The sequence below is a fragment of the Choloepus didactylus genome, chromosome 1 (genome assembly GCF_015220235.1).
Source record: "Choloepus didactylus isolate mChoDid1 chromosome 1, mChoDid1.pri, whole genome shotgun sequence".
In the NCBI taxonomy this organism is placed as follows: Eukaryota; Metazoa; Chordata; class Mammalia; order Pilosa; family Megalonychidae; genus Choloepus; species Choloepus didactylus.
In genome coordinates this window covers 205,666,890-205,682,335 of record NC_051307.1, presented here as the reverse complement: position 1 = coordinate 205,682,335, position 15,446 = coordinate 205,666,890, and the positions used below count along the sequence as shown (strand labels likewise).

General features: G+C 56.5%; 1 protein-coding gene across 2 annotated transcripts; it reads right to left on the bottom strand.

The window, feature by feature from the left end:
• Positions 1 to 1,317: 1,317 nt before the first annotated feature.
• ITIH3 (inter-alpha-trypsin inhibitor heavy chain 3) lies at positions 1,318 to 15,032 on the bottom strand. 2 transcript variants are annotated; one of them, XM_037798138.1, is made up of 23 exons: positions 14,889 to 15,032; positions 14,009 to 14,194; positions 13,330 to 13,350; positions 12,178 to 12,344; positions 11,990 to 12,094; positions 11,572 to 11,734; positions 10,902 to 11,015; positions 9,830 to 9,955; positions 9,429 to 9,545; positions 9,058 to 9,226; positions 8,344 to 8,469; positions 7,884 to 8,065; positions 6,959 to 7,144; positions 6,661 to 6,800; positions 5,725 to 5,879; positions 5,089 to 5,106; positions 4,106 to 4,138; positions 3,815 to 3,850; positions 3,572 to 3,685; positions 2,922 to 3,126; positions 2,146 to 2,318; positions 1,842 to 1,953; positions 1,318 to 1,533 (listed from the first exon to the last, which is right to left on the bottom strand). In XM_037798138.1, the coding sequence occupies exons 2-23, from the start codon at positions 14,099 to 14,101 to the stop codon at positions 1,404 to 1,406; spliced, it is 2,685 nt and encodes an 894-aa protein (XP_037654066.1). In that variant the 5' UTR covers positions 14,102 to 14,194; positions 14,889 to 15,032; the 3' UTR covers positions 1,318 to 1,403. The 2 variants fall into 2 exon arrangements, with proteins under 2 accessions (XP_037654066.1, XP_037654074.1); XM_037798146.1 differs by lacking the exon at positions 14,889 to 15,032 and having other exon boundaries at positions 13,260 to 13,350; positions 14,009 to 14,127.
• Between the last annotated feature and the right edge of the window lie 414 nt (positions 15,033 to 15,446).

Here is a 15,446-nt window from a genome sequence, read left to right as displayed (position 1 = left end):
TGTCCCATGTGGCCCTCTCCCTAGAGCAGTTACAGCCCCAGTCACCTAGGGGGTCTCCTCTCATGGGAAATGTTTCCTCCTGGACTGCCCTCCCTGCCCTCCAGATCCCTCTCCAGGCCCCCAGGCCAGCATGGGCCCTGGAAAGCCCAGGTTCTAGCTGCAGCAGCAGGGGAAGGGTGGTGGGAGCTAGGCGTCTCCCAGTGAGCCACGGCCAGACCCACTCCCTGCACTGGCATTCATGGCCCTTCCCAATCTGATTCCAACCTCCTTCAGCCTTACTGTGTTCCCCTGCTCTGCCATCAAGCAGAGCTCCCCACAGCTTCCCCCAACAGGGTCTTTCTGCCCAGCTTGCCCTTTACCCCTCAGGCTAAGGAACAGCAGAGGCAAAGGATATGGGGCAGGAGGGGGTGTGTGTGCAGATCTGGCAGTCATCTTACGTCTGGAATCCAGAAAGTAAGGGGAAGCATGAGGTGTGGGGCTGATAAAGCTTGAGATGTCACAGAGAGAAATTTGTCCTTGTCCCAAGAACAATAAGTGGGAGAGGTCATTTGTAGGGTTTTTGGTAGGAAGCGATGATCAGCTCTGCTCCGAAAAGCTCTCTCTGGGAAGCAGGAGTTGGGCAAGGAGAGCCAGGGAGGGGTAGTTGCAGTTGTCCAGGTGGGAGAGTGTTGTGCGTGGACTGTGGGGGCTGGAGGCTCTCAGAGCCTCTCCTCCAGGAACCTTTCTCCATCCCCCATCCCAGATGCCTTGGGGAGTGGAGCAGGTAGTCATGATGAGGTATGATGGGAGGATCCCAGGGAAGTCTAGGGGACCCCTTGAAGCAGAAACTGAGTTACTAAGATGTGTGCCCCAGAACCTGGCCCACAGTGGGTGTTGTGTTTATCTGCTGGATGGGTGGACGGTAGAGGGATGGATGGATAGATGATTGGAGCGATGGAGGGATGGAGGGATGATATCCCCATCTTGCTGTAGGCTGTCTACCCTGGGCCACTCTGCTTCCAAGTTATAGAAGGACCTCAAGCCTGAAGGTCCTGAAAGGAGTTCCTTAGCCATGTCACTTGACTTTTCTTATGACCCTCCTGGATTCTGAAATGCACACACCCCTTCCCAAATTCTGGAAGTCCCTTTGTTCCAGAGTCATTCCTTGATTTTTCCTTCCCAATCATCATATGTTTGACTTGCCAAAGTGCTATCCATCCAACTATATCTCTCAGTCCCATAGTGGAGAGGCCCAGGAAGTGCCTTCTCTGATCTGCCTGGGGCCCCAGCTGCCTGTTCCCTGGAGCGGGGGCTCACGTAGGCATGCAAAGGCGGGCAGCTGGTGGTCCACTCCGACTTTATTGTCCCAGCCCTCAGGCCCACTCTGGTCATGTTCCTGATGCCAGGGAATCTGGCCTGTCTGCTCAGAACAAGCTGGGGACTATATAGTCAGTGTGGACACCATCAATCAGCCCTTCCGCATTGTTGTGGATGAACCAGCAGGCGACCTTCGTGCCGAGGCTGGCACCCTTCCCGTAGTCCTTCTGGGAGCCCCTGGGGAAAGGAGAGAGGTTGCAATACACAGCTTGGACAAGATGACTGCTAAGATCATGGGCCTAAGGTTTTAAAACAGGGTATGAAGTTGGCAATTCTAAGAGCCCAGAATTCTTTGGTCAAGAATGAATGCTACTTTCAGGGGGATCAAACTTGGCCTTTCCCTTGATTGGGAGGGGCCTAGAGGGGGCCGAGACCCCAGAGGGAACAAGGACACCCCACAGAGGACAAGAGCCTGCCTGTGCCTGGGCAGAGAGTACTCCTTCCTCCCACCCTGGGCAGGGTAGGTCATCGAAGGAGCCCCTCACCTGGTGACTGTCAGCCGATGGTTCTTCACCACCATCGTGGCATCTGGCTTTGTGGGGTCAGAGCCTGGGCGGATGTCAGACACTTTAAAGTCAAAGTAGTGGAAGAATTGTCCTGGGAATAAAAAGGTTCAGACTGTCAGCCCCTGGCCATTGCAATGGGTAATGTGGCCCCTGGCCTTTCAGATTGATGCAAAGGCTGGATGGGGTGTTGTATGCTGGGTACAGGGGCTCTGGAATGGCCCTTTGTGTGACCCTCCCATGCTACCACATGGCCTGAACAGCCCGCAGCCCGAACGGTCCGTACCCAGCAGCCCGTGGGTCTGCGCTGACATCCGGTGACTGTCCACCACATAAAAGCCCAGAAAGTCCTGTTGATCGGGATGTTTCTTCCACACCTGGTGCAGGATGACCACAAAGGTGACCCCGTCTCCAAAGGAGACCACCATGTTCTTCTTCTTGTTGATTGTCACCTTCAAGCTAGGAGAGAAGAGGAGGTCAGCACACTGGGGGTCTGATTCAAGGTCGTCTTGGCAAGGCCTTTCCCAGACATGGTGCCTGAGAGCACACAAGTTCCAGAAACCATCTCAGGGGTGTTGGTGAGAAGATGCCTCACATACGTGCCTGTGCCCTCCACCGAGTGGATCCCCAGCTGGGCCGCTGACCTCCTGTGTGGCCTCGGGCGGGTCCCACCCCCTCTCTGAGCCTCAGTGCGAGTAGCACCCCTGCCACCAGGCTCTAGGGGATCTGAAGACATCAGAGAGGCTAAAGACTTTGAGAACTAACTAGTGAAGCCAGAGAAGATGCAAACAGGGGTCGTTGTGATCTAATTGCCAGCTCCGCCTAATGCTTTTGTTTGAGTGTCCTTTGCTCCCTGGTGATCAGCCCTCCGCCCTGTCTGGCTACTGGTTTTGGCCTGATGGAGTTCAGGGATTGGCTAGGGGCGTCTCTGGGACAGGGGACTGAGCTCCGAGGCCACCAGTCTCTCCTGTGACCTCAGTGTGTCTTCTGCCCAAATCTCTCCAGAGCCTCCTTGAACCCTCAGGCTGCTGCACCCCCTGGAGACCTCTAGAGGGGTTGTACCCTTCCTGTGTGACGGTGACCGTGTCCAGCCAGGTGAAAGCATCCCTCACAGCCCCGCTCCACAGGTTGATCTCCTCCGTCGTCACCTCAATCAACAGGTGCATTGGAGTGCTGATAATCCCCAGCTTTCCAAAGTAAGTTTTCCTGCTCTTGGAGTCAGGGCTGTCTCTCTTGTCACCAATGATCTGCCCATTAATGGTGAGGCCTGCAGAGGGATGGGGCAGGGCAAGAAACCAGGGAGACCCAAGTCTGTGGCCTCCAACCCCAGGCTCCCATTTAGGGATGTGCCTTCAGCCAGACCCGTTGATGGGTAGCAGAGTGGGGGACCCCGAGGAGACCAGGACCCCGGAGCCCAGCACTATCTGTTCCAAGACACACTTGGATCACGCTGGCAGCTGAGGACCCTGGCTGTGGGTCAGTTCCTTGTCTGGGCCAGGTTCAGGCTTGGTCCCTCCCCCATGCCCCAGACTGCCTGTAACTCTCACCATCTCTGCAACACCAATGGTGTCCCAGGGACTTAGCGAGCCTCCTGCCCAGGGGTATGGTCTGGGTGTGAGCAGGTGAGTGCATTCTGGGCAGGGTGAGGACCAGCCCCCCGCCCCAAGGAAGAGCACCCTGGCTGGGCTGCCCCACCCTGCCACAGTCCCCACCTGTGACTGGGTCCTGGATGAGGCGCAGCACGGTGCCTGGGGCCTCGTCGATGTTGAAGCAGAGGGCATCATCTTTCTCTGGGACTTGGATGATGAAGTGGGGGTCCCCGTCCACTAAGGGCACATCCGAGAAGGGGCTGGCTCTCGGGGCCTCTTGCCACACCTGAGCCCTCCCCTAGCCTCCAGGCCTGCGTGGGATGGACTCCCAGAGAGGCAGGCGGGGTGTGGGGGCAGGGAACTCACCGTAGTAGTAAGGTTTTTGGGGAGGCTGGTAGCTGGCTGTGGGTGCAAAGGGAGAGAGGGCTGAGTTGGACGGGCAGCCCTGGGGAAGTGCCAGGACGTCCCCCCCCCAGAATTTGGCTCACACCCTTCCCAGTCCTGCTCCCTGACACTCCCACCCACCACATCTCCCCAGGATGCCCAGCCCCCTGCCTGTCCCAGAGAGCTGATTCGGGAAAGACCCCAGAGGGGAAGGGGCAGGGCCAAGTGCTGGACGGTGGGCAGAGGTTGCGGCGGCAGCCAGCCTGTACTCACTCTGGTAGGCCATGGAGGGGATCACAGACCTGGCTAAAAAGAAGTCAGACGGCAGTCTTGAGTGGGGCCTGGGGGTACCCTCTCCCCAACCCCATGCTTTACATCTGTCTTGGGACTCCCAGTCCCCAGTGGGGCCCCAACACCGTTGCATAAAGTTCAAGTTTAAGCTTTAGAAAAGGGAGTGTGCCCAGTTTGTTCCTTTATAGGGCTGGTGGCAACGGGGTGTAATTTTAATTTTAGGGGCATGACATTCTGATGTGGCTGACATACAAGCCATTAGGCTCCCAGCTCCTCTGTCATGAGCAGTGCTCCCAGCACACATCCCTGCTCCCACCCCAAGCTCCCCATCCCCACGCAGCCCCGCACACTCACACACACATGTTCACACACACCAGTGACTACAGTCTATGTGTGCTGCTTGGATCAAACACCCCCTTATGGACGGAGGTGGGGTGAGCATGTTGGGGATGGGGAGGCTCTGCCTGGTGGTGCTGGGCTTTGTGGGGGGTTAGGTTCCTATTTTATGATGAGAGAGACACAGAGTGCTGTGACTTCCAATGTAAGTCCTGGCTCTGCCACCTACTCACTGGGTCCTTGAGCAAGTAGACTTAACTTCTCAGTGCCACAGTTTCATTATCTAACATGGGAAATACAAGAGGACCCCCTTGGGGGTTGCTTTGGGATTAATTGAGGGCAAGTGCCTGACATGTTCTAAGTTGCTAAGTGCAGGTGACCAAGCACTCTTACACTGACTGTCTCTCTTTGAGAAGGGGGAGCACCCCCAATCAACTGGTGGGGACCCTGAGGCTCAAAGACGGGCAGAACTGGGTCCAACATCACTCATGAGTTGGCAACAGAGCTGGGACCTGAGCCCAGGCAACCTCCCTGGGTGGGATGTCCCTGGCTTGCTTGGAAAGGCCTCCTTGGTTCTCTCTTGTCTCCCTCTTGCTACAACCCCCACCCCCGCCATTGGCTGAGCTTACCTTCTGCATCCAGAGGCACTGCAAGAAAGGAAAAGGAGAAATGCGTTAGAAGCCATAGGCCATTGGCATTGGATCCAGTGTGACCACGGGAGCAGCCCTGGGGTATGGGCCCCCAGCAGCCAGCTGTGCTCCCACTGGGCCTCCCCTGGAGCCAGGAGCTCCCGGTGGCCAGAGGCCTGGCCTGGCCTGGACCAGCTCTCTGCCTCCCTTACCTTCTAGTGCCACCTCCCCACTTCCCCTCCTCCAATTCCTGTTGGAGTGTGGAGGGCTGGTTGATCAGGCCTGGTCCCGGCCTCCAGCCCTCAGGGCCTTGCCTCCACTTTCAAGCTGAAAGTGCATTTTCTTATCTAACCAAGCCCTTCCATGCTGCAGCCTGAGTCTTTCTCCTTGAAAGGCCCTGTGCCTTTTGCCTCACATCCCTTTAGAGACTCAGAGGTGCCTGTTCACCCCCGACTCCACTGTCCGTGCCGACCACTTCACCCTGTCCACACCCCTGTGCCTTGCCCTTGGCTAGTTTTCCTGCAGACTCCCCTGGCCCTGACCCTCTTCCACAGGCCTGGGTCTTCCCACCTTCCTCCTCTGCTGGGCACCCGGGATCCCCAAGGGAGGCCTCTGGCCTCCACTCTCTGTGCCCACCTTCCCCAGGCTTGTCGGCAATGGATGTCTGGTCCTCACTGTCCTCGGGCTTGGTCACCACCATGGAAGTCAGTGGAGTCACAAAGTGGTACTTGAGGGACAGGTCCAGGGCCTGGGCCGTGAGGTTCTCCTTCTTGTCACCGTGGGCGTTCTTGCTGTGAGGAGGGCCCAGTTGGGAGGGTCAGCTGGAGAGGAGCTCCCTGCTGGCGTTCCCCTGCACTGGTGCCCAGAACCAGGCCAGGACCCCCAAGGAGCCGTCTCTCCCACCTCCCCCACCATGGGGTCCTCCAGGCCTGAGTCCACTGGGGCTCAGCAAAGACTGGTTCACCAGCTTGCTGGGGCACGCGGGCCAGCCCTGCTTGCTCTCTGGACCTGTTTCCCCACCTTATTATAAAATAAAAAGAACTTGGAACGACCACTAACAACAATTGCTCCATGCACTACTGTGTGCCAGGTTTTATGCTGGGGGCTTTACAGGTCTCTTCCACCTGAATTGCCAATGACATCTTCTCTCCCTAATGGACCCCAAGCCCTTCCCTCCTGGAGTGGGGTCTGGGATGCCAGCCTGCAGGCTCTTCGGTCTCAGTCTCCCTGCAGGCCCATGCTAAAGCCGGGAAACAAGGTGCAGAGACCCTCCCCTGCCCTCGAGGTGCCTCCAGGCTGTGCGGTCCCTGGGATGACAGGCCGGGAAGTAGGCAGTGGGGTTCCTTACAGACTGCCCTGCTTCTGCAAAAAACATCTCCTGGGGTTGGGCCAAGAAGAGGTCACGACAGATGGGATTAGGTGAGGGGGTGCATTTCCCCATGTGTAGCCAAGTCTTACTCCTCTTGGGCTCTCCCAGAGAATGGGCACCAAAGGGGCAGGCCCAGGTAGGTGTGGGGGCAGTGCTGGGGACCAGTGTGGGGTCCAGCTGTGTGAGGGGTGGGCCAGGGTCACCGTTTCTCCAGCAGCTGCTTGATGGTGAGGTAGGCCCACAGCCGCTCGATATAGTCCCCAAAGATGTACTCTTGCTCCTGCAGGGCCTTCTCCATCTCTTTCATGTTCACCTCTTCTGTGAAGGTCAGGTCGTTGATGGCCTGGGTGGGCGTGGGAGGAGGTGAGGGGCTGGAGGGCTGGGGGCTTGGAGCCAGGTGGGCTGGGTTCTGGGCCCCACGGCTTCTGGGCTGTCAGCCAGGAAGCAGGAGCCCCATCCATGCTGATCCCCCGTCCCCAGTAATGGCCCAGCCCAGCTCACCCCATGGCCCTTCACATCCGCCTTAAAGCTGGCCATATCCTCATCCAGCAGGCGCCCAGCCACGACGATCTCAGAGCCGTCATAGAAATGCTGATAATTGTTCTGGGTGAGGTCCAGGATGGCGTTCTCAGGGTACTCCACCTCCACGTCCGTCAGCAGTGGGTTGGCCACCTCCTCGTAGAAGCCCTGGAGCCCGAATGTGGGCTCGGTCACCTCAGGCCACCCGGGCAGCACAGAGAGGACCAGCGGGCCAGCTGCCTCAGGTGCTGCAGCCGGTCACCAAGCCCCCCAGGTCTGGCCCATCCTGGCTCCTGATTTTCACTTCTGTGGGGCCCTGAAGACTGTGCCCTTCATTTTGTGGAACCCTCCCTACCCAGGTGGAACCTGGGGAGAATAGAAAAGGAAAGGACAGGGTTCTGGGCATGTAGAGAGTATTCAAGAAATGCTTGTTGGGATGAAAATAAGAAAAAGAAAAGGAAAGAGAGGGAGGTGGGTTAGAGAAGGTGAACTGGCGATGTGGGGTTGGGAGGATGGGGTCCAGGGACAGGTGGGGATGGAAGATTTTGCAAGTAAAAATTCCTGACATCGTTTAATTTGAATGTGAACTAAAAACAAAAATACTTCTCTAGTCTAAGTATGTCCTGTGCAATATTTGGGACATACATTAAAAATTTACTCGTTGTTTATCAGAAATTCAAATTAACTGGATGTCCTGTATTTTATCCTATCAGCACTATGGAGGAAACAGGTCTGTTCTGTACAGCTGAAAAACAAAATCTGAACCTTTCTTGATAGGTAAGAGGTAGCCAGGGGCAGATTTCAACTCGAAAGGAAGCTCTAATAACTGAAATTGGCACCCGGTGGGACTGCTGCCTGAGGGGGTAGTGAGCTCCTCATTCCTAGAGATGTGCAAGACAAGGAGTACCTGCAACTGCAAGTTGGCATCAGAGTCTTCATAAATGCGCCGGGCAAGCCCATGGTTCTCCAGGGCCATTTTCTCCAGGAAGTTATAATTCAGGTTGTGGCCAAAGCCCAGGTTATACAAGGGGAACTTGCCCCCAATGGCATTCCGCACATTCTCTTGGATTTTTTCAGGTCTGCTTTCACCTGCAGGAGAAGGTGGTGTTCACACTAGACCTGCTCTGCCTGGAGATATCTGACCCCTGCACATACAGAGCTGGCAGTGCTGTGGACACAGGCCCTCATCAGGCAGACAGTGGGAAGCCCTGGTGGAAGGAGGTAAGGGCTGCCCTTGAGGGGCTCACAGGCTGGGGGGGGACCCTGGGAAGAGCCGCCCAAGCTCTTGCCACTGTGAGCCAACTACAGAGTCTGGGGCAGCACCAGGCGCCGTGGCCCTGGTTCAGAGCCACCCCTGCCTCCCTCACCAGTGTTGGCGTCCCCATCGGTCAGCATGATGATGATGGAGGTGCTCCTCTCTGGGACTTGGTGCTCCTCCCGGGCCTTGTTCAGCATACTGATGCCCGTCAGCAGCCCATCGTTGATGTTGGTCACTGCGACACAGACAGACGGCATCGTGGGGGGGTGGTTCTCAGGGTGCCAGGGACAGGGATGCTGGAGTAAGGGCAGTTGGGACAGCAGGCTCTTGTGCCAAAAGACCCTCCACCAGCACATGATGGCGCTCAGTAAATATCAACTGAATGAATCAGTGAGTGAGTGAATGAATGATGTGCTCTTTCAATTGGTGATTAAAGGGTCAGCCTTCCAGGGCTGCAGGAAGGATAAAACTGTGTGGTGGTGGTAAAAGCCATTGAGGAAGCGGTCTGATGGACTCCCAGCCTCTCTCGCTGGGAGGAGAGGGAGCAGTGGAGAAGTCATTTATGGTTTTCATAAGAAATGGGGTGAAGGAGAAGGGCTCTCTATGGCCTTACCTCTCTGGGACTTTGGGGCAGCGGAACCATGGGTTAGAAACAGAAAGACTGTGTCTCCCTAGCCCACAGAGGGGACACCCGGCCTTCCCACCTTCATCCCCAGCTGCAGGGCCTGGGACCAGCAGCAGCTCTGCCCCAAGGCAGGAGGGAAATGGCTGCCCAGAGCAGAGAGCTGCTGGGACATGTATCTGCACTCCTCCCTGCTCTTACTTCCTTGGTCACGAATACTCTTCACAAACGTTCTGGCCTCCTGGAGGTTCTCGGGAGTGGCTTGGATTAAATTGTCTTTCCAAGTGGTCACATCTCCACTGAACAGGATGAAATTCAGGGAGTCATCCTCTTTCATGTCCTCCAGGATTTTCAGGAGCGCATCCTTTGTCTGGGAGCAAGAGAAACAAGCGGCTAAGCTGGCAAGGGAGGGTGGAAAGCAGTGCCTCTTCCCGGCCAAGGTGCTCCACACAAGTTGGGGAAGATGCTTTGTGAGTCCTTTGATGCTGTTTTTCACCAGAAATACCAGCTTTTTCTACTTAAAAAGAACAAAAACTCTCTTCACCCCCTCTTGCTTGCTCTGAGGAGAGTACCTGCTCTATTTTCCGCCCAAACATGGAGCCGCTGACATCGATCACGAAGACCACGTTCTTAGGCACCACTGGAAGGCCTTGAGGTGCAAAGAAGTGCACAAAATAGCCATTGACCACCTGGAAAGGGAAGGGGGAGATTGGAGGCCTTTAGCAATTTCATGTTGGCTGTTCTTGCAAATAGAAGCCAGACACTTACCAGCCCAAGAAAAAAGAGATTCCTTTCCCACTCCCAGGGGTGGGACTCTGCCTGCCGTCTTCATGTTGTGCAGGAAAACTCAGCCTGGAGCTGAGGACCAAGGCTGATGGGACTAGGTGAAGCTGCAGTGGCCCCACACACCCCCTCCCACGCACACACACAACCACGATGGTGAATCAGCCAGCCTGGCAGCCGTTGGCCGTACCTGTACGTTGGCTGGAGACTCTCTGTTCACGTCGTAGGTGATGGTGAAATCCCCATTGAGAAGGGAGTCTGTGCAGGTGGGGCATGAACGCTGTTGGTCTAAGCTGGGCTTGAAGGACACGTGGCCCTGAGGGAGGGAGATGGGGGGGAGCTCGCTCAGCTTGGCCGAGGCCCCAGGAGGAGCCCCCAGTGGGGCGGGAGCTGGTGAGAGCTGAAGGCCTGGGCAGTCCTGCCCACCATCTATGTCCACTGTGCTCTGCCTTTCTGAGTTCCACTCTCCCCTTGGATATCAGAAGCGCCTTGAAGGAAGGGGACTCCTCCTTTTTGCTGAGCCCCACAGGTCCCTTAGCTTGGAGCTCAGCACCAAGCAGCTGCTTAGGGAATGGAGTTTTGCACCATAAAATGGAGCTTCATGTTGGGTGATATTGCATGTAGGAGTGTTTGTGCCAAAAGGAGGGAGAGGGGAAAGGGGTACCCGGGGCAGGGGTGCTGCCCTGCAGAAGCCAAGCAGCCCTCTGAGTGTGTAATCCTCAGTCTTCTCCCTGGAAGTCCTGAATGACACGTTTGTCATTTATATAACATCTTCAGAAATGTTTATTCTTCTACTGCCCACTGCTGTAAGAACTTGGACTAGTTGGGGGTCTTGGAGACTGGATTGGACCACCCAGCACCAAGAATGAAGTTCTCTTCAATCGCTCACCCCTCAGTGTGGATCTAAATGACTCCTTCTGACCTCTATCTCCTTATCTGTAGAACAGAGATAGTAGCCCCTGCCCTGCCCACCTCCCAAGGTGGCATGGGATCAGGCTTTACAAATGGTTCCTCCAGCACCCTCCCCCTCCCAGTGCAGTTGAGACCCCAGCTCCTCAGGCAGGTCATTGTAAGCAGCCCCCTGCCTCCAGCATTCCCTCTCCTGACCCAGGTGACCAGAGAAAGAGGTGATGGTTACAATTTGTTGCCACATCACCCAATACACATCCTTACATCAGCCAAGTCCTGGGGGGGAGGCTTGTCCAGCTGGGATCAGCATCCCTATTCCCCATCCCCCTAGGCCTGAGAAGAATCTACACTACCTTTTTCCCTGAGAAGGATTTGGTGAGGGCGCTGCCCAGGAGGTCGTTGGTGATGAACGAGGCCTCAGCGTCCAGCATGCTGATGCCCTGGGGCTCAAAGATGTCTGTGTTGATCTGAAATGGCCAAGGGTAAGGAGACGGGGTCAGTGATGGTGCAGGGGCCAGGATAAGGCCAAGGGGACTGAGACGGGTCAGTGATGTTCAGGCACCAGCCTCTAGGACAATGCTGTGAGGGCCAAGCCTGATGTCTCCCACCAGGGCAATGGCCACCAGGGCTACTGCTGGAAAGGTACTCTGACTTCACAGAGCTTCTACCACCTGCCATACGGTGCCCAAAATCCCACCATTAAAGTGTTTCCTTTGTTTTTCAGCTTGATGTAGGTAAAATGCCCATGTACCTGGTTACAGATGTTACAGAGACACTCTGTGACGTTGTCCCTAAGGGCCCAACATCAAACCTGGACCTGCCAGGTCCAGTCAGTCTCCCCTCCTTGGCTCCCAGCTACTGTGGCCAGAACCATTATGAGTCCCCCAACTTGCCTCAGCCAAGTGGTGGGGCCTGGACTTTTGTGTTCTTGACTCTGCTCTGAGCTCTGCCGGCTCTCACCCACACCCACCTGCAGGTTCTGCTGCCCTGAGCCCTGCAGGAGCTGCAGGAGTAGTTGGTTACCTCAAAGTGCTTGACCAGCTGCTTGGGCTGGACCTTGATGTACATCTCGTACTTGCCCTTGTGCCTCTTCAGCAGCTCCTCATAGGTTAGCTCAAAGGTGACCTTGCTGCCCGCGGCCACGTTGACTGAGACTGTGAATTTCTCCAGCTTCCTCCCAGAGGCCCTGAACAGGGATGTGAGATGGGGACCACCCTGCAGACTGCATGAGCTCACCCTCCCTGGGCCCTGGGCTCAAGTCCCAGCACCTTGGGGGAGATCCCAGACCACTCAGAGCCTCAGTTGCCTCAACTTCCACATGGGATGATGCGGTAAGAATTACTGGCACATTTTGCTATAGAAATTACAACTGTTTTGTTTGCTTCTCCGAGAGCCCTCGCAGCCCAGATGATCTTGCCAAGTCCTGGAGGAGCTCACTTACTTGACCAAACCAGCTGTCTTGCCCTGGGACACGGCCTTTTCATACTGCTTCTTGGCGACTTCCTTCTCCTTGATGTTCCCAGGATAGGTGACACCGTCGATGGTCCTGCAGGGAAAGAGGGTTGGAAGGTCACACTGGACCAGCCCCCTCTCCCCAAGCCCAGAGCCAGCAGCCAGGATGACACCCACAAGGTGAAGTTGGTGATGAAGGCTGTCTTCGGCAGCTCCACGTCAAAGGAAACCTCCTTGGCTGTGTCTGCACGGTTGACGGCCCTCGTGGTGACCACGTTGTGAGCAAAGCGGGAGGTCACCTGGCAGTTGATCTTGGTGCTGTAGACCTCGATGCCATCGACCACCTGCAGGACAGGTGAGCAATGACCAGTGGGTGGAGAGCAGCCAGACAGGGACGTGGGGAACCTTAACCTGGCCACTCCCCTACCAGGCTACCGTTTCCAGGTTCCAAAGCCCCCTAACTGGGAAGCAGCCCCTTCGTCCTCCCATGTGCCCAAGGTGGAAGCTTGTGCAGTGTCCTCGCCCCCACATTCCATCGGCCACTATTGTTCTGGTGATCCCTCTGCTCCCTGACTCTGAAATCTGTTTACATGCAGCTAGAGCCAGGGAGAGCTTTTAAAAACCCAAATTGGAGGTGGTCCATCTCCTGCACAAAGCCCTCCTGAGGCTCCCCGTGGCTGTCAGGACAGAGCTCCCACCCTTCCCCGGCTGCCAAATCCTCCGGGAAGGTCCTACCTACTCAGTTCATCCCACACTCCAGACACACCCATCACCTCCAGAAACACCTGCCTCTGGCTCCTTCTGTTCATGTTTCGTACCTCGGCTTCAAAATCAATGTACCTGACGTTCCCCCCACCCCGCCACCCCTAGTCCCTGCATCCTGTGTCTCCCAAATGGGCACTTATTTCCTGTGCCAGGGGGAGTGTGTTGGGTAGGGCCTTTGTGCCCCCCAAATGCCTTCCTTCCAACAGGGGCAGCGGCCTGAGGGAGACTCTGGGGTTAAAAACAGATATGTAGATGCTTCGGGAGGGTGCGATGGGACCACTTCGCATTGTCCCAGCCTGAAGCACAGTCCTGGGTACCAGCAAGGGCTCGGTGAGTGTTTGTGAAAGGAAGGGACATCTTGTGCTGCACCCTGAGGTCCAAGTGCGTGGTTTGTGGCACTCTTTCCTGGGGGTCTCATATCCTGTGGGGATCTGCAGCACAGGGAGCCATGAGCTGTTTGCCATCTGTGAGGGACGTGCCGTTCTGTCCCTCACCTTCGGCGGTTGGGCAACCAGCTCCATTCTGACCTGCCCACCGTGCCCTGTCCCTGGTGAAAGTTCTTACCCCTTCTGGGACACTTCGTTTCTGCAAAAACAAACACAAACACTGGTGTTAGGCCAAGGCCAAGGTCACTGTGGTGGGGGAGCAGGCTCTGGGCTGGGCCGAGGCTCAACGGTCATCCTTCCGCATACCTCGGGAGGCCTCCAGACACAGGACTTTCCCAGAGCCATATGTCAGAGTGAGAAAGGCTCTGGGTATCAGGAGAAATAGAGGGCCAGAGAGGGGCAGGTCCCCATGCTACCCAGGGAAGCAGGGCAGGGAGGACTGGAACCCAGTGTTCAATCCCTGCCCCACAGGCCAACTGCACTGCCACAGTTCTGCCTTCCACTGGCCCCAGGACCCAGAGGCTGCCTCCCGAGACGTCCTCTTCCTCACTGCACCCCACAGGACTCAACTGTTTTGTGTAGAGGTCTCTGCACTCATCCAAGACTTGGACCTTCATGGCCCCTCGGTAAGGTGAGCAGTTCATGGTGCATTACACCATTTGGCAGGTGGAGAAACTGAGGCAGTTTTAAGAGCCTTGCCCAGGGCTAGATGTTTCTCCAAACACCCAGCACTGTCCCCAGCAGCTCAGTGCAGCCCTCAGCCTCCCCTCACCCCACACAGAGGACTATCCAGCATGGTGCTTTCTGCCCATTTGATACCCCGAGACCCAGATGGTGAAGGGAGTAGGCAGCCTTACCCCGAGAGGCCGTAAGGGGCTTCTTGGGATGCCGGAAGCCACCAGGCCAGAGAGCAGAACCAGTACAAGGGAGGATCGCAGAGCAGGTGCCATCGCTGAGCACACAGACCTGGCCCACACTCCTTATATGGGTGAGACTGGTGTTTTCCAAGCGGGGTCAATGACCTGTAGCCCGGGCAGGAAAGCCTGGAAGAGCAAGAGGCGGAAGTCTCCTCCCAGAAGCTGAGGTGTGGGCGTAAAACTGGCCAGTGCCCTGTGATCCTTGATCTGCCTGTACACAGGGGGCCCAGCCCGTGTCCTCAATAGTGTTGGGACTTCACTTCTGATGGGCAGGCAGACACGGAGCCCCCTGGGAGAGCAGAAGCTGTGCATTGATGCTCCCTGGGCAGGGGTACTGGCAACAGGGTGTGGAGCCACACTTAGAGCAAGCAGCACCTACGCACGGTTGTCTCTCCTGCACCATGGCCACGGCCTCGGGTCTGGCCTCCAGGACCAGAGCCTCTTGCTTCTCAAGTCAGCCAGGGCACAAAACCAGACCATCTGCCTAACTTATGGTTCACCATGGCTGAACCCCTTGCTCCTTACCCTTCACGTATGCCCCCAGGACCCCAGGAAAAAATGAACCCCAAGTCCTGTGGCTCTCTCCACAACCTGGCTCCAACTTGCTTTTCTGAACTTGCTCTGCTCCCACCGAAGTGCCCTCCCCCTTCTTTGCACATCTTGCTTCTCATCTCCAGGCCAGCCCCAGTGCCCATCCTCCAGAAGCCATCCTCTTTTGTTCCTGAGCTGGTGGCTCTGAGCTCTGAGCTCCCCAAGGGCCTGTGCCATTGTTACCTTATGCTGAGGTTTGCGTTTTCAGGTCTGACCACCCTCTCCATACCTGAGCTCCTGCAAGGCTGGGCCGTGTCGTGTTCATCCTGCTGCTCCTAGGGCCTGGCTGGAGGAGACTCAGCTGCCCTCATCCTCTCGGGGAGTCATTCCCCTTGAAGTCTGCAGCAAGGCTGGGATTTTGGCCTCTAGCACCCTGCAAGCCACAGGGACAGAGCCTGGGCCCTTCTGATGAGGCTGGGACCCCTGGCCCATGCCAGGGCCCTGCCAATCCCCTGTCCCTTAGGGAGGCCGCCACATGCCCACATACCTACAGCTCCTCTGGGCAATACTGTCCCAAGGACCTCCCTCTCTGCCCACTACCGAATGGAGTAGACAGTGGTGCCCACCCAGGATGACTAATTTGTTCACTGTATCAGGGCCAGGCTGAAAGCTCTGGTCCTTGGACTCTGGGACATACAGAGAGAGTTGGCTGCTGGGAGCAGAGAGAGGAGGCAGACAAGGCAGCGGTGGAGCAAGACAGGTGTGGGCTAATTATTACAAGTGTCAGAAGCCACAGAAGCAGTGACAGAGAGTTGCCCCGTCAGCGAGATGGTGGCAGACGGACGGA

Excerpts from the sequence above, each read along its gene's own strand:
- ITIH3 (XM_037798138.1), bottom strand. The coding sequence starts at position 14,101 with ATGGCACCTGCTCTGCGATCCTCCCTTGTACTGGTTCTGCTCTCTGGC. Across the intron at positions 11,016-11,571 it reads AGCTGGTCAAGCACTTTGAG|ATCAACACAGACATCTTTGA; the intron begins GTAACCAACTAC and ends TGGCCATTTCAG. Across the intron at positions 9,227-9,428 it reads TTGGGCGGAAAATAGAGCAG|ACAAAGGATGCGCTCCTGAA; the intron begins GTACTCTCCTCA and ends TCTTGCTCCCAG.